Raw genomic sequence first — 23363 nt, forward strand, 5'->3', positions numbered from 1 at the left:
TTTATCCTGAAGCAGTTGGTGCCGGCAGAGTGGGCAGGTGATGTTATCCTAGAGGCACATAAGGATATACTGACTATGAAACAGATGGTGACAGGGCAAGCAGATAATATGTTGCCCCTGTTCCTAGTCTGCAAGGCATATGTTGCAGGATTCCACTGTTGTATTACTACGGCTTAAGGTGTTATTTATTGGTGACCGGCTTTGCTGCCTCACCCCATGCCGCTGTGGTAGAATGTGGAATCACAATTCGCCTTGGGTTAACAGGCTCAAGCTCATCATCAGGGCCTGCAGGAAAATACATTACAATTAATAGATTGAATAAAATTGAAAAATTAAATATAAGAGGTATTTTAAACAATGAATATCAAGCAAAGCAGTTAGGAAAGCATGTGTTTGAAGTGCCAACAAAACACAAATTGTGAAGAAAAGAAGACCCAAAAGGAACCCTGTAAAATAACCCAGAAGTTGAGGATTGTAAAGACTCAAGTCATATGTAGATTAAAGCTACATAGTCTACTGGCAATAAAGAGAATATGTTTGATATTTGGATGTTCCTGTGGAGTATTACTTACCCAAGCATGTAGAATCCAAGTAGCGGTTGATATTCCGATACAGGTGGTCCATATGTATCACAAATCAGCAGAATTTTGTGATTCAACAACCAGGTATAACCGTCGGTATGCAGAAATACAACAGTGTGCAGTCACCACTGACCTTTTATGTTCCAGAACTCCTCCTGATGTCAACAATAATATGCCTACCTAATAACATATACTTGACAATAGGAGCCATGTAAAACATACGTATACTCATACGTATATTCTAGAACCTAAGAATTGTTTTGTTTCTTGTCTTTGAAATATATTCCTGAGTAGATGTTACGACAGTTGAACATTTACGCTACCAGCAAATCTTGTAGTCAACCTAAAACAATAAATCATTGATACATATTGGCAACAAAATTGGGCATCAGACTTTGTGAAATACTATTCCTAAATAGGATTGTACACTTTTTTTTTTATTTTTACCGGCGAGCACAAAAAATGCAGACTCTTAGCAACCTTCTAGTAACCTATAGTAAGAAAGATCATCTTATTTTGCATTACTTTTGTACAAAAATCATGAATGACATATCAAGTTTTATTGTAAGAAAAGTTTTTATCACATTAGAAACTAGAACTATACTGTATTAAGAATCTGTTTTCACGAGTAACTGTCCGTACAATATTTACACAATGTAAGGATCTCTTGGATTCAGTAGAAATAAATGAATATTCAATTTCCCATAGACATTTATGAAAAGCATAATAAATGGCTTCTGTACTACAATGAAATATGAGACAAAAAAGCACAATGTGGGAATTATTTGGCCTTTTGCTCGCTTGTATAAAACAAATTTAGAAATCTTCATTTACTTGGTGACTGCTCAACTATACGTGTAAAGAAAAAAAGCTTATTTTAAAATCTATTTTGTCTTTTATACAGTATTTGAATTTTAATTTTTTTCATACAGTATCTGAGTTTTCTCAAGCAGGTCGTTAATAATGCATAAGGAAGATATTGCCAATCAGGGCGAAGAGTGGAAATTCATATGAAAACAAGGGACTATAATAGACTATTATGGACCTATATCTGGAAATGTACAAAGGTCTGTAATATAAGATCACAAAATGTCATTCATTCCAACAGTCATGGTTTTCATGGGACAGTCCTGATTTCTGGGCACTGTCTCTTGATCACGTGTAACTATACCATCATATGTCACAATTTTGTGAGCAGTGGGGAACATTACTTTACTTAAATAGTAAAATACCTTGAGGCCTTTAAGCTGCTGTTGGTTCCTAGCTCTTATAAGTCTGGCTGTGTATCATGAGATGTACAGACCAAGAAAAGACTGAAAGGCCATAAGGAGGGATCTGATCATTATGGCAGCCCCTGAATCACCATGCCCTAGAAAGAAAGAGAGAGGTAATCTAAGGTAATAATACAAAAAACTAATGACCTTTCTGGTCACTAATCATTGATCCATCTCACTTCAATAGCCAGGGACCTAATCTGATAATCATCCATAGCACTAACACTATATAGTAGAGGACTGCACTGGGAGGCGGGTCCCGCGGGACCCGCCAAAAAACTTGCGGGCGCGGGCGGTCTTGCTGGGGCTGCGGGCGGGAGCGGGCGGTCAGGCACTGTACCTGCGGGTCCAGGTAATCCCGCGCAGTCCCGCAAGGCTGCCTTCTTGCTGCTCCCTTACAGAGTCTCCTAGCTTGCTCCGCCCAGGAACAAAACGGAGTCACATGATGTGACGTCACTTCCTGTGACTCCGCCTTGTTCCTGGGCGGAGCAAGAGAAGAGACGCCGTGAGGGAACAACTCGAGGGCAGCCGCGCGGGACTGCGCGGGAAATCAGGTAAGGAGGCGGGCATGATTGGCCACAAATGTGGCGGGAGCGGGCGGGATTGGCCACAAATGGAGCGGGCGGGAGCGGCACACCCACATTGCGGGAGCGGGATTAAAAACCGCGGGAGCGGGATTAAAAAAGTAGTCCCGCGCAGGGCTCTACTATACAGTACTGTAACCTAACATCTAACCGTATTGATAACTATCCACCAACAGGATCCTAGTGTTACGCCTTACGCTATCAGCTAACGCCTATTTTAGCAAAGCTGAAACGTAAGGGAGTGGCTTTGAGGTCCTTGGGTTTTGTGCTTTCAGGGAATATACTGTTTTATACCCAGCAAACGGATCTGTCAAAATTCTGTGAAAACTGTAATGCGCATGTTCCAATTTTGAAACCGCAGAACCTAAAAGACCTAATGTGTTTGTTAAAAATGAGAAAAAAAATAATGAAATGGTTAAATAAAAAGTGTTAAAATGCCCCTAGTAAAATACATTGGGATGTCAACTTTCTAAAAATCTATACTTCTATTGCTATTTAGGCACAACTACCAGCATACCACATTTGAAAAAAATCTTGTTTAGAAACAGCGATGCACGTCATTCATATTTAACCCTGTAAGTGCCAAACTAAATGAAAATACCTTTCATGAAAATGAAAGACATATGAGGTGCTTCCATAAACAGGACAAATACCTAAATACAGTACATTTTTGGAGGGTTTTTCCATTTATACTGATTATTTATAGTTTTTATATGTGAAACTGTGAAAATATTGCCTTTTTCCCCTAATTTTCCCCACATTTTTAGATATTTTTAATACTAAATGATGGTTTATATACATAATTGTTATTTTGTGGGGTACACTAAATGAGTTAGTGGACAATCACTGTTTAATAAAGACATAGCAAAAACACAAAAACTGCTCTGGTCATTTAGCACAAACTTGGTAAAAAAAATTTAGTAGCAGAACTGTTACATTACCAATGCCTTTATTTACATGTTAAAAACTTTTCATCATAAAACCTTACTCCTGAAAAAAGTTTTTACACCAAAATGGTGGTGAATTGTGTCTTCTACATGGTTATTCTCATTGCGTGTACTTTGTGGTTTTTTATACTGCTATATTCTGATCTTATGTGAAACATACCATTGTGGATTGTTTCTTTATCCTTAAAATAACTTAATTTGCATTAATGTTGGTGATAATCTACTTTAGTTTTTGGGTTGTACAAAATTACAGTAACAATGTTGTTGAAGTTCTGTGAAGCAAATATTTGCCGCAGTTTTAGGAGTAAGATCTACTTTGAACAAAAATAATATACTATATAGGCTAGACATATTCACCTGATGAGAAACATGCATTTCTTAATGCAATCATTCTTTAGCTAATTAGCATTAGCAAGTGAGACTTCTCCTCCAGCTGCCTGTATGGAAAGCAGGAAACTTTTGTATGTACGATACTTGCATATGAGTGGTAGTACCTTTAGTCAACCAATGAGTATGCGCAGGAAATATGCGTCCTACTTTTATACTTTTTAACTCCAATAACTAAAGAATGTCTCCACCAGTTGGCATGCTGTACGATGCATTGTCCTTGCATGAGTCCATACAAAATGGATTCCAACATGTTTTCAAAATAATAATAAAATATTTGGGGCCTGCACTGTTCCTTTAATATGTATACACTAGAAGAAAGTAAAGAAGGTGGGAGAGGTCATAGAAACCATCAAAAATTTGGTCGACTGTCATCATTGTCTACTGTATATAGTTGCGTGTGTAAGACAGGTCCTTTTGTTTGTAAGCAACTCAATTATTTTTTAAACTACTACATGACCAAAGGTTTTCATACACTAAAAAGAGAACTTTTTAGGACAAGCAGGGCTTTCCTACATACCGTTACCATATATATATAACACAATAACTATTAGCACTATGGTACATTAAGAAAAGGGGCTTTTTGGCAGTTTGGCTTGAAATTTCTTCCATATATTAGGCGTCACTGCTAACAAACAAAAAAGCAATTTATGTTCAGAAACATCCCTTGAGTACAGTAATATTTCTAATACATTGGTGTTTTTTATGTTATGGAGGGCCAAATACTCCCTTACATATTGATATCATTTTTAATAATTGTGGGTTGGCAGGCAACAAAGGTTTTTTAAAAAGTTAACTTTGTAGTATTATTTGTTTAATATTTTTCTACCCCCGAGGCCATATGCGTTTCAGCAGAATGATGAACCTCTTGGATGGTCCTTCTGGGCTGATGGTTTCTAGACCACTGTGTGCCTAGTCTTGCCTACTCATTGCACAGTCCTACCCCCTCTCTTACCCTAACCCTGCCCTTCATGTGGGAGCCCTCCAAGATAGTGGACCTGAGAAGTTCCTCCTCTAGGTATGGCAATTAACAACGTGCAGTGCATTGCTGTAGTTAATAATACATACCTGATAAATACTTGCCTTTCCCTTTTTTCAAGTTCCACATATTTAACATAAATGTAGAAGATAAAATATAAATCAGTGTGTCAATTACATTTGTCAGGAAACTATATCTTGTATACTATACAATACTATTGTTAATTGTGGATAAGTTAAACATAAAATAGTGACATCAATTAATATTTTCTTGGAATGCTTGTGTTCCAAGGTAATAAAAGAATGATTTAAAAAATATTTGCATTGGCTTCTTTTACTTCTGCATTAAAATGTAATGATACTTTCATTAAAACCAGATTTTTAAATGACTCTTTTTTGAGAAAAAAACCCAAAAAACCCCAGTTATTAGCTTAAGGGAATAAGTTAGGTGATAATTTTAGACTTTATTTCAAATGATCTATTGGTGTAAAATGGAAATTACTTAGTCAAAGAAGTATTTCTTGTGTTAATGTTTGATAGACTAACTGTAACGATTAGGAGTGCAAGAGTGTTTTCAATTAAGCTAAGATAACAAAAATGTTCTCATACAAGTCTAGCTTGATGTTTATGAGGCCTGTACATGTTATCCGTTTCTAGTGGTTTCGGCGTGGTCAATAATACTATTTGACGTATGGAATTAAATATAACTTTCCATGAATGCTACTTCTGCCAGAGGGCTTCTCATACTTGAGTCTCCTTATCATGAAGTAAAAAAGTAAAATAACACATTTTTTCTTAAAAAAACATAAAACTGAGTATAGAAACATAACTGTAAAATGGTACAAGTGTATCTAAGTTAACATGAGCCAAGTTTGGTTTACATGTTGTACTTATAACTTTATTATAAAAGCATGTACTTTGTTTCCTTTATGAAATCCTAAGGCATTTATGATATATTTACATTTCTGTCTAACTAAATGCTTCAGCATGCCATAACAGAAAGCATTTTATTAATAATGTAAAAAATATGCACACAAACAATATTGCAATATTATTGGTTGTATAGGCTGTTTTTATGCTGTATGCAATTTCTTAAAAATAATTGGGTACCTTTCGACTTCATGTATTGTACCACTTATTCTGGCCAAGAGTTCTATCCTCCTAGTGATTAGCTAGGCATGTGTGACTGGTAGAAATGAACCAGTTTTATACAACTGACAAAAAAATAAGTGTAAACGTTAAACATGCCATTTATTCTTAAACCTGTGCATTGTTCAACCAATGTAATAAAAAGGAAATGGCAGGATTTGCCCAGATTGCATCCACAGTCCTCTCAGAGTCTCAGGTCTCCTCTTGATTTTCCCCTTTCTAGTTATGTCTTTACTTTCTCTATATCTCAACTCTCCCTTTGCTTTTTAGTTCTCCTCTTCTTTCCCATTAGCTCGCTATTTACTTCATATCTCTCTCCATTTTCTCTTTATCTCTCCCCTTTTGCTTTATCCCACTCTTCTCTTTAATCCTCCTTCTCATTATCTCTCCTCCTCTTTCTCATTTTCCCTCCTTCCTATCCCTTCCTTTTCTGTTTATCTTTTCCATTTCTTTTGTATCTCTGTACTATTTATCACCCCCCTTTTTTTCTTTATCTCTTATCCTCTTTTTCTCTACCCTTTCTCTTTATCTCTATTTACTCCTCTTTCTCTTTACCATTCATTCTGTTGCTCTTTACCTCATAGCCCATAGCCCTGAATAGAGACTTGGGGTAAAGTATGCTTTAGCCGCAAATCTCCATTCGGGGCTAGGAAGTTGAGATCGGCCCAGTAGCCCCCCTAGCAACACCCCTGGTACAACCCAAGGTGTAGATAATTTAATGCAGCTCACTTAATCAAGTAGGAAACACCCCAATATGCTTTTTAAACTAAAACCATAGAAAGAGTAAAAGGATCTAAAGATACAATTATTATTTAAACCAGTATAAGATATGGATTTTAGTGAATTTTCACTACAATCCATTTCTTATACTGGTTTAAGTATGTTATGTGTGCTCCTTCCACTCGTTATATACACGCTTTGCTATGCTACTTGAGGTAAAACATGGATATGGCTTAATATAAGCATAAATTTGGAAAGCAGATAACCATTCTGCTCATTTAGTCTTCCTATTGTTTTCTTCTATGAAGACCCCATAACCTGGTTCTTTGTCTTGTGCTATATTCAGGCACAGTGCCTTTTAAAACATATTTTTTTCTGCTACAGCACTCTTTTAATGACAATCCAATATCGATGGTGTAATCTGGGATATTAAATTATAGGCACTGTACTTGTGAGATTATGATTTATTATCTACCTTGTTTAGTTTGTGTCCTTAATGATAGTTTGTAAATAGAATCTTGATTGACTCAATGGCTATCTCAGACACGGTGCTCATTATTAGGTACTATATTATACTGATTTCAGGGTCTATTTTCAGGCATATGCAATTAAGGGCTTAGGCAGTATAAAATACAGCTTTAATCATAGGATTCTTGATTGCAAGAAAGTAATGAGATACGGCATGCTTTCATAATGTACCAATAATCATGCCATAAACCAGAGAATAGTAATAAAGAAATTGTGGAATTGATACACCGTCCGTGACCTAAAAAAAAGGCCAGCGTACTATTTGTGTTATTAGAAAATTGTGAACACTGCTGGGAAGTTTGCAGAAATCTTTTATGTTACTGTGGCCATTTGCTTGTGGTTATAATGCTTCAGTCTCCTAGAGATCATGAAAGAAAATCAAAATGACTTTATAACAGAACAGTGCGAGCAGGGCTAAACACTGGCTGACAAGAAAAAATACAGTTTTAGTTGGTTGTGAAAAGAGAGGTGACATGTAAAAAGTTCAGTGTCCTGAATGACCTCCCATGTGACATGCGAAAGGATAAATTCAATATTCCTTTAATGTACTCTATAGGGAACACCTTCTCCGCCCGGTATAAGGTTTAAGGTTCTTGCCACAGGGGCAGTTTTGACACCTTTGTATCTGTTTCCCACTGTACTCGTCTAGCTGATAAAATCCCATTTTGTTTTCTAGAAACCTGTTTAGAGGAGACGTTTAAACATATAAAACATAAAATACATAAACATGAAATACAGTGATGTGTATAAAAATGTAGGTAAGCATTGACAAGAAAATGGTTTATCTCATTTTGTTTCAATAAACTGCCTTTAACTGCAGATCTGGAGGCTACCATTGTTGTCAGTCATATGATATCACTACACTGAACTTATTCGTTATGGCAATGCTGATAAAGTTCCCATCTTCCTTAGACTTTCATTAGACAGGGCTACGATTAAAGAGCTAGAACACATACACATGGATAATATACAGCTGTGTAAATACATTACATTATGCAAAGACTAGAACTGTTTTTAAAAAGAAAACCAACTTTAAAATAAAAATGATTGTAAAACAAATTTTAATTTGACACTGATAAAAATGATGGAAGTCTCCTTTTGAAGATTGAAGTGTGCAAATTGTGTTTTCTGCAACCATTTCTAAACATGGCACCTGTAATACATAACCTTCAAAGTATCAAGCTTGTTGTATTGTAATTGACACTCAAAATATGTTAACTCTAATTCTAATGAGTACCTGGCCCTATAGGTATTTTTTATCTATGAGGCACATATGTACAATAACTTGAACCACTGTGTTCTCCGTCAGGAAGGAAATATGTGAACTGGGTCTGCTTTTGACTGCAGCAGATGCTTAAATCGTATTTCCTTTTCTTTGTAGATGATAAAGCAGTTCAGGTGAATTGCCAAGAGGATGGCAATAATATGGAAAATATAAGGGGAAAATGTGAAGCTTTTAAATATACCAGGAATGCCGTAAGCTATCCATATGGCTGTACTGTATCATTGGCTTCAGGATGGGATAGTGAAATGTTAAAATGCCATCTCTGTAAGATGCAAATATAACACCACTACTTTTGTTCCCTGGGTTAAAAGAAATGAATACAAACTCCAAACCAGGTAACCATAGCTTACCCTTAAACAGTTGTAATTTTTAATAACATACATGCATACAAATATATTACTAGCCTCTCTTTGTGTGCCAAGCTGGATCCATACTCCATAGCTGGATTTCCCCATTGTAAGTGAACAGAATACTATGAAACATAGCTATTGAACTCCTTCCCTTCTGACAAATACGTACTTTATATATAAAAAATGTTTACCTGTGCAGACAATCCTCATCTGCATCTTGTTTGACATTGGTTTACAGCATTGTGCAGGGCCACCACTGAACTTTTGGGCCCAGTACCGTCTCTATCGCTCTTCGATCACCCTCCCATTTTTTTGTTTTTTTTCTTTATATATGCCTCCCACATTTATCTCCCTTAATCTACTCCCTCAATGTCCCTCTACTCCAAAGACTGTCCCAGTCTTGCTGTGCCCAACGTCTCTATGCCATTCACATGTCCCTGTAGCTTTTCCCATCTCCCTGCGAAACAGTCTCTATCTACCAACCCCCATATTCCTGTGCCCAATCTCTTTATCCCTAGCCCTATGACCTTCTGCCCAATGTCCCTGCTCCCTCATTTTCCTTTGCCCCAGTCTAATCACCCTTTCCCCTATCTTTAATCATTCCTACTCCTTTACATATGTATTTACCTTTTCAGCTCTGTGCAAACCTCTGTGTTTGTCACACCATTCCCTCAAGATTGTAAGCTTGCGAGCAGGGCTTTCTTCACCTAATATATCGGTTTGTTGTAGTCTGTCAATTCTTGTCTTGTCATACCCCTTGAATATATGTATTGTATTAAACGCTGTGTACATTGTTGGCGCTATATAAATAAAAGATAATAATAATATCTATGCTGGCCCCTTGAGCTGCAGGAAGCGTGCAGTGCCTGCATAGACACAGGGAACAATTGTGTTGATGCCAGTTCTCATCACTGACACAAGGCGTAAAGCATGTCAATAAAATGAAATGTGAACTTGAGGTGCGGCTGGTACAGGAAAGACGCTGGCCCCATACAGGTGTACTGGTTATACTCCCCCTAATGGCAGCCCAGGTACTCTGTGTCACGTTCTGCCCAGGCTGCGGAGCTGCATATCTGTCTTGTTTCAGTTTCCCTGTTTCGCTTCGATCCATTCCTGGATTTCCTTTTGCTTTGTTCTGATCTTCCATTCCTTGCTTCTGCTTCAGCTCTGTTTCCTTTATAAGGTGTGCCCCACCTGTGTGTTCTGTTTGTCTCAGTCTTCAGTCTAAGGTATGTCTCAGTGCTATGTGTTTGGTGTACATGTTTGGTTTGTTTCGTACCACTGTCAGCAGGGATTAGCGTTAGGACCCACCGTCATTGGAGTACTTTGGCGTAGTGGTGGGCTAAGCATACTATGGCCATATCATGTGACGGAATCTCCAATTGTTATCAAACAGTCTTAGGCTAGTTTCTGTATTCATGTTTGTTTGTCTCTTATGTACCTTTCTCTTCTTCCTTGTATTATCTGAGGATTCTGGTTCCTCTCTCCTCTCCCTTTGTCCTAGTTAATATGGCCTATCCTTGCTTAAAGGAGTAGCGTCCGAGGATTCTGGCTCCTCACTCCTTCCCCTGTGTTCCTTGCCTTGTTCCCTGTCCTTTGTTGTGCCCTGTATCATGTATATTTTGTCTAGTAATGTTTATTCCTTGTCTGGTTCACTGTAATGCCCTGTATCATGTATATCTTGTCTAGTAATGTTTATTCTTGTCTGGTTATGTTTCGTGCCTGGTCTCCCTGTCCCTTGCTTGTTATGTTTCTGCTACTACCCTTTGCTTAGCTTCCATACTCCCAGCCTGCAGCATCCTGCACGTGATTCTAATGATATGCTTCATGCCTGCTCCAGGGTGCCTGCAGGATATATCTTCACTTCATTCTGGACTTCATCCGCTGCCATATCAGGGCGCTGGTGTTTGGCTGCACAACCCTAGGTGCTCAACACCTGGGTGAGTGTGGTCACCCTGCAACCAAGCCCTGTCCAAACTCAACTACTGCACTGTGACTCCTGCATACAATCATCGGGCGCGCTGGGTCCTTTCAGTCATCTGTTTGGACCCAGTCCGTGACACTCTGGATTTTATGTAGTTCACACAATCAATTTTTAAGAAACACTATAAAGTGTTTAAAATTTTTCATACATTTTATTAAATTTGATGTTTTATGTCTAGCCATTTTAGACATATATAGCCACCTGTAATACATATACCCACCTTTCATATATTTCACTTGCCTGTTGATAATACCTATTTGTGTGTTTTTCTCCTTTTATTGAGTGCGTGAACAGTACAGAACTCTTAGACATCAAAGTTTCCCTCAATGTCAGATTTTCTCCTCTGTGATCCTGACGTTGCCAGCACTGGCCAAAAACCTGCTACTCATGCTTACACCAGATGTTAATCTTTCCTTAAGCCAATGGAAACCTCATGGAGGAGTTTGTTTTATATTTCAGTCCAGTAGTAAATGCCAGTGTAGCTGAGACATTAAAATTCCCTTTTACCGACCCAAACAGACATGTGTGCCAGAGTTCATATAGCAATGGTTTCCATTCTCAGATTCTCACTTGCCACTGAGACCTTGCCAGCTAGTTTATAGAAGCCTGTTAACATCTTCCCCTCAGTGCGGGTTGTCCTTTTAACACTTAACAAGTGCTACCCTCTGTTAGCATGGAGAAATATAACCACAATCCATATGAGGCTGGATATATATTTGGAAATACGATATTAAATCATATTCATTTATATGTAGTTCAGCACTCAGTCAGACAGCTAAAATGATTTACAATGTCTCTTCTTTTCTGATTGAAACTCAACTTTTCCTAGATGCTCTAAAGTAAAAAAATAAATAATATGCAGACAGGCCTTTGGGTTTAGTAATCAGTTTAGTTGCTTAAAGCCTACTGAATGTATCTAAAATGGTTGATCTGCTTAAAAATATCACAACACATAAGCATTTTTCACATTATTGTTATGTTGTGCATGGGTGACAGATCCATCCCAAACCAACATGCCTAGAAACTCACTGATTTATTATACACAAGTAAAGGCCACTTTAAGAAGTACAGCTTTTTATTGCTGTTATCTTGGAGATGGGTTGTCAAAGGATTATTTTCTAGAAAGTAACATCACTACAGTAAAATAGTACAATCAGTTTGGCTTGTCTTTCTGCAACATTTTGATGTGACTGATGTTAGAATAAGTAACACAGCTTTCAGATACACTGATTACATTTCACAAACCTTATCTATCTCTTATCAGAAATCCCTTCCTACAACATTTATCAAAGGAAGTTATTATCTGTTTGAGTTGTCATAACTTTGTTCACCTCTGGGAGTACAGAGCAGTCTGATGGTGGGAGTAGGAAGCGCATAGAATCCAGAGTCCTTTGTCTAACGCAATTAGGAGACTTAAGATAAAGACAGAGAAGCTTTGGAAATAAAAGCAGTACACAATTTATTTTTATACCAGAGAGCTTCATCAGGAGCCAGTGAAACAAATAGGTGGAAAGTAAGAAGTTGTTTAAAAAAAATCATACTTCCCGTGAGAATTGCCACAATTATAACATTCACACGTGGATATTTGCTTATTAAAGTTTTTCAGCAATTTTCTGTTAAAGAAGCAAAACCTTTCTAATACTGATAAGTCACATAAAGCAAAAACAGTCCATACCCATTCCTTATCTGGATGCCTAGGAATACAGGGATATATATATATATATATATATATATATATATATATATATATATATATACACAACATTATTTTAGATTTTGTAGTGTCAGAGGGCAATGTTGCAAATACAATCTAAGAATGGAAGGAAGGGGTATATAAAGAATGAAGAGCATCTAGTTCTGAAGATTGCTTCTTCGTTGTATGAATCCTAATGCTGAATATCAAAATTAATTCGAAGACGGCAAACACTTTTATTGTCCTGTGTTAAAATCCTATTGAGGATACACTCTCAAGTCCCCCAAACCTAAATGGATTTAAATAATCAGGGAGTCCACTTAAACAAGTATAATCACTGGGTAAAATAGCTCATAAGAGCCGGATTTAATCATCACATGCTTAAAAAACCAGGAGCGGGGGCAAGCAAACTAGCGCCTCCATTGCTAGAGACTGATAATTCTCTATAATCCATCAAATCCAACATGCATATTGCTGGTATGACAGACATTTCTAGCACAATTAAAAGCTAGGACATCATTTACAAAAGCTAGATCACTTCAGTTTTGGTGCAGCTGAACCAAAACTGCTTTTTGCTAATATGGTAACCATTCTATATGTGTGCGTCACAATTGTGATACTTTTATGTAGGGTATCTTTATTCATAATGTCTTGTTACAACACTTTACTAGTTTGTATATTAATTTCTGTACTACTTCCCCCTGAGATAAAGTTACCAGTTTTCGAGGAAAAAAAAACTGGTAACGGTTCAGTTCAGCATGATGAGTCCTAATATTGCAATGGGTACCTGCCTTTAAGCTCTAATAGAGACTTGTAAATGATTCAGGGATCACACAGTTAACAGGTTGCATGTGTCACAAGGAATAAACAAAGACCTGCTGCTTTTGTTTACCAGGAATAATGTAAAAAAATATGTTTGTACAAGTAGGAAAAAACAACAGGATTCAGACAAACAGTTTTGCTGAGTTTGTTTCCTGAATAAAAGCGTGTTTCACAGCTGCTTGTTTTGGCCACTTTGAACGTCCTGCCTCCTTTTTTTTAAGTAACAAAAATAAAGAGAAACTTTTCTCTTAACAAAAAATGTAGGCTGGCTGTCGATGCAGTCAGGAAGAACCTGCGACCACTGCTATTTTGACAGTTGCAGTGAGACAGCGTTCTGTGCAGTCGTTTTCTTTTCCCCCCTTTTTCTAATTCTGAGAAAGCCCATTCTTGAAATGCTTTGGAGGAGGTGGGGAATGAATCATAATCCTAGACAGAAAGATCTGTGATAGTTACCTTCAAACAGGACTCACGCCCCAAAGGAGTGTTTAATATTACTGTGCAACTGCCTAGCAGAGCCGAGTCTGTGTGTGAGAATTCTTTAAGATGAAGAAAATCCCAGCAGCGCTACGAGAATGTGTGTAAACCCAATCCTTAAGAAAAAAAACCCATTAGGCTGAATCTTTTACCTAATATACACATTATGCTGTAAACTGGAACCTACCGGATTAGGACTCTCACTTTGTTCTTCATTCAGGAGAGTTTTTTTTTGTTGTATCTGGAAGGTTTTTTTTTTTTTTTACTTTGGAAATACAAATACTATGTCTGCTCTTGGAGTTTCTTCCAAGTTAAGACAGCCAGCTGTAGGATCAAAGCCAATTCATACAGCCCTACCTATACCACAAGTTGGCAGGACTGTGTCACAACAGTATCCGTCAAGGACTCTGGAGCATACAAGGGCAGATAAGTCAATGAATCCTTGTCAACTCACATTAAAATCATCTTTTGATTTTGAAGAGAAGAAAACTTTCCAAGGAAATGTCAAGGATCCTGACGACAGAAAGGTTAGTAAAATCTATAGTTCTCTGCCTGTGTGCATCACCTGTAGAGGGAGGAACACTTGTTCAACGAGGAAAAAAATTATCTTTATATTGAATTGGTTTGTTTCTACTCCTATGTATACCATGAAAATCGTGTTTCTTAGAATGGGTGCACAATTAATGGAATTTTTGTAAGTTTGGCATAGGGAGTGTTAAAGATGCTGTTCCACCTCCCCTGCTGAATTTCTCTTTCGCTAGTAACTATCTCAAGAGTAGGACCTTGTAGGACTTTTTCACCATGTTTATGATTTGGCAATTTATTTCAGTTATCCAGTACTACTGAATATATTAGTGCTTTGCAAGTTCATTTTCAGGGCTGATGCTATCATATAAGTAGATTAAGCAGCTGCTTAGAGCCCCCACAGCTCTAAGGGGTCCCTTGATTCCTATAATACAAGCAAGAAGCAGATTCCTAACCAGGTTATATTATAGTGAGATATTTTTCTTGTGTTAGATATGGGGTTTCAATAAATCATCTTGTTTATGGCCATGCCCGAGCTGGCCATCAGGCACACCAGGCAAATGTACAGTGGATAGGTATCCTTTGTGCCTTACACTTACCTTTATCACATGCTGCAATAGCCTAGCCGGGGGATGTAAGACTGCAGCTTGTCAACTGTGTGGATCTAGCATGGGGTCATGTACACATGGTTGTACACAATAGGTTGTCTTCCGGACCTAAAATGCCAAGGCCCAGGCCTATGGAACCCTAGGACCATCCCTGTAAATAATAATTGTTAGGGCATAAATGCTCTCCAAAGTTTCACTTTGGCTATCTTTTTAATAATTTTAGCTAATTGGACAATGTAACTTTGTTATCAAGAATTCCCTTTGGATGATTGTTTTATTGGTGTACTGCCCAATTATAGCCCACAGATCATATATTCTAATCCGTAGTGAGTAAATAAATGTAGGTTAGGGTATTCACAGGTTACAATAACATGCCCTCCTCACCTGTTGTCTCTGTAAGGGAAATTGTTATGTTACATACTACTTGTTTTGCCCTGTCCCTTTCCATTGTACAGCGCTATGGAATTTGATTGCGCTGTATAAAACAATAAATAATAACATAAGAATCAAAAATCAACATTACATATAAATCATTGAGAGCAGCCGTTTTAACTGGATCTGTGTTTCTGTATTGCTTTGGATTGTGTCACTCTATCTACCCTTTTGGTGGAAACTCATTCATTCTAGTAGAATTGGGAGAGTGAGAAGAGGGAGTTTGGGATAGAGAAATAATTAGTTATCAGGACTTTGACAATGAGTTAATAAATAGTCTATAACGTATAAACAAGGTACATCTATGTATAGCAACAGAATCACAGACTGTAGTCTACAGGTTTGGCAAATGTATTTAGTGTGTCAGTGACAGCTCCACTCTATGCCTTTTTTCACATTGGATTTATTAAGCCATATCAAGCACATGAAATGGTTGTACTCAGATTTGGTGATTTGTCCCATAATTGACACAATTGAGTGATGCTAATTGCTGTTCAATGCATTTTACATACTACAACACAATGATGGTTGCAAAAATGGTTATTTTGTGACATTTGACAGTTTGGGAAAATGTGTATTACATGAAAAACTTTAGATACCATATAGGTGATCACCATGCACAGAAATCTGTACATATGACAGAAAAGTAGTAATTATGACTATAAAATAAATGCTGCAAAATAATATTGCATAATGTTTCCCTGATAATTAGCTCATACCTCTGCAGGGTAGCCATTTGTAGGTATATTTAGTTCAGCCATTATCCTTAACACAAGAGGTCATGTGCATGTATTGATTATTTCAGTAAAAAAAAACCTTAATAATTCAGTTATGAGCATTGTGTATGGCATATACTGTATATTTAACCATTGTGGGCAAAGATGGCGGGCAATGAAGTGATGCAGTCACCTAGTGACCAACAGAGTGATGGCGAACTTCTCCACTTTTACCAGCACCAGATTTGCTGTTCATACATAATTTCTAATATTTGAATGTTCCTGGAAAGGGAATGGTTTAAAAAAGTGAGAACTTCAGTCGATTCCAAGTTTTGTTAGCGAATCCAGTTCATAGTTTGTATGGTATTTTCCTGGCAACACTTTGCTTTCCCACATTGTTGTTGCGGAATTTGTGTTGTTTTAAAGGATAATATAAAAGTAAAACATCATCTGAAATGGTATTCTTAATAACTCTATAATTAGATAGAAAACAAAATCTTCACTTAAAGGACGTGTGGGTTTCCACATTTTAAAAAGGGTTTTGAATGTGGTTTTGATGACCTTCTAGAAAGTTTTAGGCCTATAAACTATTATGTGCCATTGATCTGGGGAACATTTTGGTTTGGCTTATTTTATTCTACTGCATGTGTTTTTATTTTTACATCTCTATAATTTATTTCATTAACCCACTCTGCCTATATCCATTCCAGAAGGCCTCTCAAACTGCAACTTTGAGAACCACAAACATCTAGGATCTTTATTAAAGGAGAAGGGGAAAAGGTCATCCTTAAAAATATAGATCAAATCTGAGTGTTTGTGATACTGTAACATAAATTACAGATTTAATGGAAAACTGCTCTGTTCCTTTTTTGTCATCTAACAAATAGACATGTAGGACCTCATTGAATCTACGCTTCCTTGGCCAGTCAATAGCCATACAGGAGCTTTATTGATTTTACGTTCCCTGGGCTTGTCAGGGGTGATCAGGAGGATCTCCCAAAATGACCCATGATCTCCACAACTGCAAAAGTTGGACAGTGCCTGGCAATCGTGGCTGTCCTGTAAAGTCTGGGACATTGGTAGATGTGTAACAGCCCAACACCTTCCCTTGCTCCTTGGACAGGTTTTGTGTAACACTCTGCACTGATGCTTTCTTCAACCCTTGATGGTCTATAAAAATCAACTGACCCATAAAGCGCAACTTGATTTTTGTCCTTTTTTCAGAATGGATGTGTTACTTAAAGTGATAATAAAGTCTCAAACCTGATGTTAGAAAATGTTCCCCTCAAAAGTTTCATATAGCTGAAATATACAAAAAGCTCTTTGAAATGTAACTAAATTTAGTCACCCCCTACAGTACAGCCCAGAGTTAAAATGTTAGCCACATTTAGGACATTTTTAATACTTGTCATGAATCTATACAATATATGTAACCAATTTTAACTGGTGTCATTCAGCTTCACTTTACGTGCCCTGGGAATATTGTCTCAGTCTAGTCTCCTTCCTTCTACAGAAAATCCAGACAGTTGTAAAATTCCTTAAGATTAATGCTTTATCAAAACATTATCACAGTGTCTCCTGTCATTAAATTCCTAATTAATTATCTGTACTGGACACATGTCACATTAGAAAGAAATTACATGTTTTACCCTCTTGATTTCCAGAGTTTGCACATTTGCCACCCTTTTGGTATTATATGGGTTAAAAGCACTCTGCTGTACATGTGATTTATATGGCAATTTTCTGCATTTTATCTAACTTGCCTATACCTGGAAATCAGACAATTCAGACCTTTCATCATTCCAGACAAAAGAACTACAATTGTGAGGTAAAACGTCTTATCCTATTACCCTCTGCGAAAGCCTCTGCAGTCAGCTTGAGTTATGAAGTCGAAAGGCATTTGCAGCTAGATCTGTTTTGATTTTGCTCCAACTTTTAATTCCCAGTATGAAAAGAAAATGCAGAGAACTGGGGACAAGTGAATGTCAATACAGATAACAAATTACAGCACTTAAATAGCAGCATTCAGTAAAGGTTAATTTGAATTTAAATTCTCAATATCATGAAAAGACGTGGACTTCTGTTTTTGCCATTGCAGGGTTTACGTCACTTTTAAATTACTTAAAGTGAAGAAGCACAATTGACTCTGACAGTAAATATACAGTATAATTTGCCTAATATTTGCCATGGGAAAAATATGCAAACATGAGGAGTTGCCAGGTCTGGATACTCTGAGCTCTACTTCTTCTAGGAGGCCTTACCGGTCATGGGGGCATGGATAGCCTGCTAACCTGAGACAGTATTGGGTAGGAAGGAAAGTGGTCAGGTAGGCTAAACATTGCTCTTCCTGACTAGAGAGAGAGAAGTGACCTAGAGACTCCTGGTCTAACTTGGAGTGTTCCCAGGTATGAGAATGTGTGGATGAATGCTTCTGACCTAAAGATAATTCATAGGAGAACCATATTAAACTACTGCCTAGAAAGTACAAGTACACATTCATGTTGTCAACTATAACGTTCTCATCGTTGCCATATTGATATACAAAAATCATGGCCACCTATGTCCATGGTTAACTTACTAATTAAAGGGGAAGTCCCAGTAGAAATACGATTTGTATCACACGTGTGTGATAAAGAAAAAACAAATTGCCCAGACTGATACTCTATTATTATATTATATTATTATTATATTGAAAGTTTATGGAGGAAGGGATTTCATTGGATAAAAAGGACTTCATTAGCATTGCATAAAGAATCGGTTCAGCGTGGGGTTTTTGAGCAGGCACATAGAGAACAATTACAGCCTCCAGGTCTGCAGGTAAAATACCTATAAACACTTTACTTCAGTTGTACATTGCTGCTTACAAAACTGTATTGCTCAAAGGAAAATATTTTCCATTTGACTTCATTTAATTTGTATAAGACTTTGACATGTATCAACACTTGTTGTTAGCGTGAAGATATAAAAAATACAAATAGCAAATTGAACTTCATCTACTTTGCAGGATAGCCTTTACATATTTTGTTTACATTTCTGAATTATAAATAATGGAAAACACTGGTTTGACTTATATCCTATACCTTAACTGTGATTAGATAAGAAACAATGTGTAATTTTGTAGTATTTTCCTCTACTGTAAAAAGGCAAAGGATAGTTCCAAATGTGAACTCCACCCAAAAGCATGGTGAGTACTCCTTTTTGGCAGACATTACCCAAGTCACATTAAGTTTAATGTCACACCCTCTTTTCTGTCACCAATGATTCCCATTGCACTGCTTGTAATCTTAGTTTCTCACACATGAATCCAGCTGGCTTTAGTCGACTGGAGAAGCAGAGCCGAGAGCATCCTAGGAGAATTACAAAACATTTTGGATAGGTTTGACACTGAATACAGTTCCCATATGTGTGTATGTGTGTGTAGAGGTAAATGTGTATGTTTATATACAAATAGATTATTGATAGCAATGCTTTACCATCCTTTAGAAAAATTTTATCAATAGAAAACTAATGTTGAAAGTTCAGTGAAGAACGGTAGTTTTTTGTAATTTTTGTTCAATTAGTCATTTGATATACTGGGGACACAGTTATCTTGCTTTGACCATGGCTGAGGCTGAGGGGTTTAAGTTCTTACACAGCCTCTAGTAAATCAAAAGTGCATAGTGATGCTCCGGACTCATGTCCTGCCTGTCACAAAAATAGGAAAGGTAATTCTATAGCTCCCTTCTCTGAGGTCAGTTACCTGGGTTCAAGGATAACACTTAAGAATCATTCACAGAGGGTGTTGGTTAGTCTTGAAACCTTTTGTTAATTGATGGAAAGTAGTTCCCAATGCCAACCAAAACTTAATTTGTATCTGAGAATAGACGATTTCAAGATGTTTAAATGGGCCTAGGGAGTAGACAGTAACTTGTTTGGGGTTATTAAGAAACACCCGTGACTTTAAATTCATACCAACCCTTCTGCAAAAACAAAGAAGCGCTGTGCATACAATCAAGCCATTGAAAGAAAATGAATCTAGTAATTTAAACGACAAATACATGACTGAAGAAGTATAAGGAAATTATACTGGTTAAGCAAGTGGTCCTTTGATGTGGGCTTTGTAACAGTAGTAAGAGGTTTGTGACTCATAAGAGACAGAAGAGATTTTCGTTTTGAGGTAGATATTTTAAGATTTATGGGTGTTCTTTAAGGGGGGACATGAATAATTCTGTTGATATGATATACACAGAGATTATTTGCTCACAGATTTGCTTTACTTAATGCTAACTAGACCGGTGCTTTTGTGCAGCTGTCATTTAGAATAAGGTTGAAAAATAATTTTGTTATAAAGTGGCATTATGATGAAAATGCTGACTATTATCTTGTTGTTTCAATGATTGATGGATTTGCATTCACTTGTTGTAGGGTTCTCTACTTTCTAAACTTGTTTTATAAATTTCACATCATTGTTTTTTGAATCCCATATCAAGTTTCTTACATGTCTGTGAAACCTCTGTGCCTTCTTTCATGTGTCCTGTGATGTCTGAATGCACCAAGGAACAGCAGCTGCTGTCTCCAGACTTGCTTCAGCTGCTTCCTACATACTTCATCCATCCTTCCAGCTGGAAGTGTTGGGATTGTTTCAGCCTTCCTGGGCTCCTGTACCTCCAAGGGCTCTCTGTCAAGCTATTTTTTTCCCCCCGGAAGCTACCTTTACCAAAAGGGACTATGACTCAATGCTCATAGCCACTCAGTGCAGGGGTACGCTACTCCAGTACTCAAGGGCCGCAAACACGTTAGAAATCAAGGAGGGTAGTGCACACTCTTGTCAGGTTCCATTTGATATTTTCATCTGAAGAAAACTCTGTAAAACATAAGCCCTAAATTCAATCATAACCAGTAAATGAGTGTCTGCATTTCTTTTCATGTTGTTTGCTGTTTGAGCACTTTCTAGGGCTACACATTTTTCTAATAGTTTTGAAAAAGTGTCTTGCCTAGATTTGTTTAGACAGGAATTATGCTTATTAGGAGACCTCGGACATATACGTTGAAGCCAAACTGTTGGTATGCAGATGCTAAGGAATTCATTGTTAGTAAAGATATCTTTAATTTCGGACTGTAGGCTTAATTTGATAGACTTTTCAGATCCCTGTGCTGTAGCTGGGATATCCAAAAATGATGTTTGCGGGCCTCCAGTGCTGGAGATGTGCTCTCCTAAATCAGCTACTTAAAAAATCAAACACAACCTAAACAGATTCTTCAAAGGTTTGTCCATCTTGAGGTCTGTGGGCCAGATGAGGACTTTTTGTGCAACACACACACAAATATAGGCTCTGTTATATTACATCCCACATTTATTAGGGTCTGTCCTTTCAACTCTATGATATGCTTCTCTACGATATGGACATATTCGATAACTGTGCTAGAGAATACACTATAAATATCAATTGTTGTTCAGACACTGTGATTGTTCTCTTTACGAACCACTTAAATATTTTTCCATCATTTGCTCATATTATCAGTTGTTGGCATTGTGTGATTTATTTATGTTATTGTAAAATAATGACATTATGGAATAAGCCTGGCATAAAAAGGTCATTATGAAGCACATATCATGTATTGATATGCAGGCAGGGTTGTTTTTTCCCATTTTCCAGCAGTGAACTTTGTGATTACAGGTTTACAATGTTGCATGAGAGATGTTTTCTTAGAACAGGAATTAATTCATAGTTTGTACAATAATGTTTTCAAATAGTGTTATTGATAAAACCATCCTTGGTACACGCTGACATAGTTCAAAACAAGAGTAGCTATTGTAGATTAGAGAAGTACGACATTCTTTCACTTGATTTTCTGGATGTGATGTGTGAAGAAATAGTGTATAAACAATAGGCAAGTGACATCTCTAAATCTCACACAAAGTTATTTGGTCTCATTTTTATGTCACATGTCACTTTCGTACAAAAAATGGTTATAAAACATACGTTTTTGAAATAATCCCCAATAATGGATATATTTATCTGTTTCAACCTTTTTCCCATTACAGCTGAAATATAACACAGGACATTTGCCCACATAAAATCTGCTTTAAAATATAATAAATGATTGGAATTACTAAAACGTAATCTGGTCTTTTGGAAAGCCTTTTAATATACTGTAACCTTGCAAAGCATAGCACAGCAAGGTAAGATTTCATTTAATCTCAGCAATTTTGTGGGCAATTTTCTCATTTAGCTAGCAATGATACCACGATATGCATCATTATATGCTGGTTCTCATACAAGATAGAATAGTAATCTTGATATAGCTAGCTTACATGCTTCCAGAATACCTCTTTATTTTAATAATTCCCTTTCCCCCAAAAGCATTAACAAATATGTGTATTAAAAGATATCTTGAAAGTTTTCTTCTGTATTAAAGTGTATGTAGATCACAAGCAAATGATGAATTGTTTAAAAACAGTCTAAAGACTGATTCCTAACAGATGCAGAAGATGAGGAGTTAAAAAAGACAAACACAAAGTATAATATGCACACAAACCTAGGACGTTTTTTATTTACGTTATTTGATGTTTTAAACATCATTGTGATAGAAAGAAGTTCCTTTTTTACATGACTTAAACTAACAAGGTACTTTTATATGTTTTTATGCATTTAAAAATAAACACAATAAACAGTGACATCAGAGCCCTTTGCCTTCTAACTTTCAGCATTCTCACAATAGCATTCATGTTGAACATAAAATGAATAGAAACAAAAGCAACAGCAATAAATATTACTTAAACCATATACATTATACATATTAATCCGGTAAAGCAGGATACTACTGCTTAATCCATAATATTTGTTCCTATAAAAAAGAATCTAATTTGTGAAATTTAAAATTGATGTCACATGGGTTTGTGAAGCCCATTAGTAAAACTAACTTGCATTAGATATGATGCCAGGAACTTTAAAACCTTTTTCAGAGGTTTTCAGGTTATTGAAAAACATGAGGAGGATTTTCTCTACTAGGGGCTTGAAGGTAAAGGACAGCTGGATATAGCGGTCAGTTTCACTAAGGCACACAGTATATAAACACATATATAATTTCTATAAACATTATACATTATATATATTCATATATATGTGTGTGTGTGTGTGTATATGTATATATATATAAATATATATATATAAAATGTATATTGTAGTAGAGAAATATGCAGGGGACTTGTAATCGCCATTACTTCTAACTCAGACTACCGGTTCCATAGTTACAAAATCATATGATAATTTTAATAACAACAGTAAATAATCCACCTAAGTAGGGCTGCAACTAACGATTATTTTAATAATCGATTAGTTGGCC

The 23363-nt window shown here is 36.7% G+C and overlaps 1 protein-coding gene across 5 annotated transcripts in view; it reads left to right on the forward strand.

Moving 5' to 3' along the window:
- Positions 1-23363, forward strand: part of LOC149302740 (neuron navigator 3-like) — a 251034-nt gene that overhangs the window by 60470 nt on the left and 167201 nt on the right. For 4 of the 5 annotated variants that reach the window (XM_089482183.1, XM_089482185.1, XM_089482184.1 and 1 more), the window contains exon 1: positions 14041-14283. The exons of the other annotated variant lie outside the window; for it this stretch is intronic. In XM_089482183.1, coding sequence (XP_089338309.1) covers positions 14041-14283 — 243 coding nt within the window. Of the gene's footprint in view, positions 1-14040; positions 14284-23363 lie in introns of those variants that run through there. 5 annotated transcript variants of the gene reach the window in all.

This window comes from Sceloporus occidentalis, unplaced genomic scaffold (genome assembly GCF_023333645.1).
Source record: "Sceloporus occidentalis isolate IW3139 unplaced genomic scaffold, rSceOcc1.0.p SCAF_17, whole genome shotgun sequence".
NCBI lineage: Eukaryota > Metazoa > Chordata > Lepidosauria > Squamata > Phrynosomatidae > Sceloporus > Sceloporus occidentalis.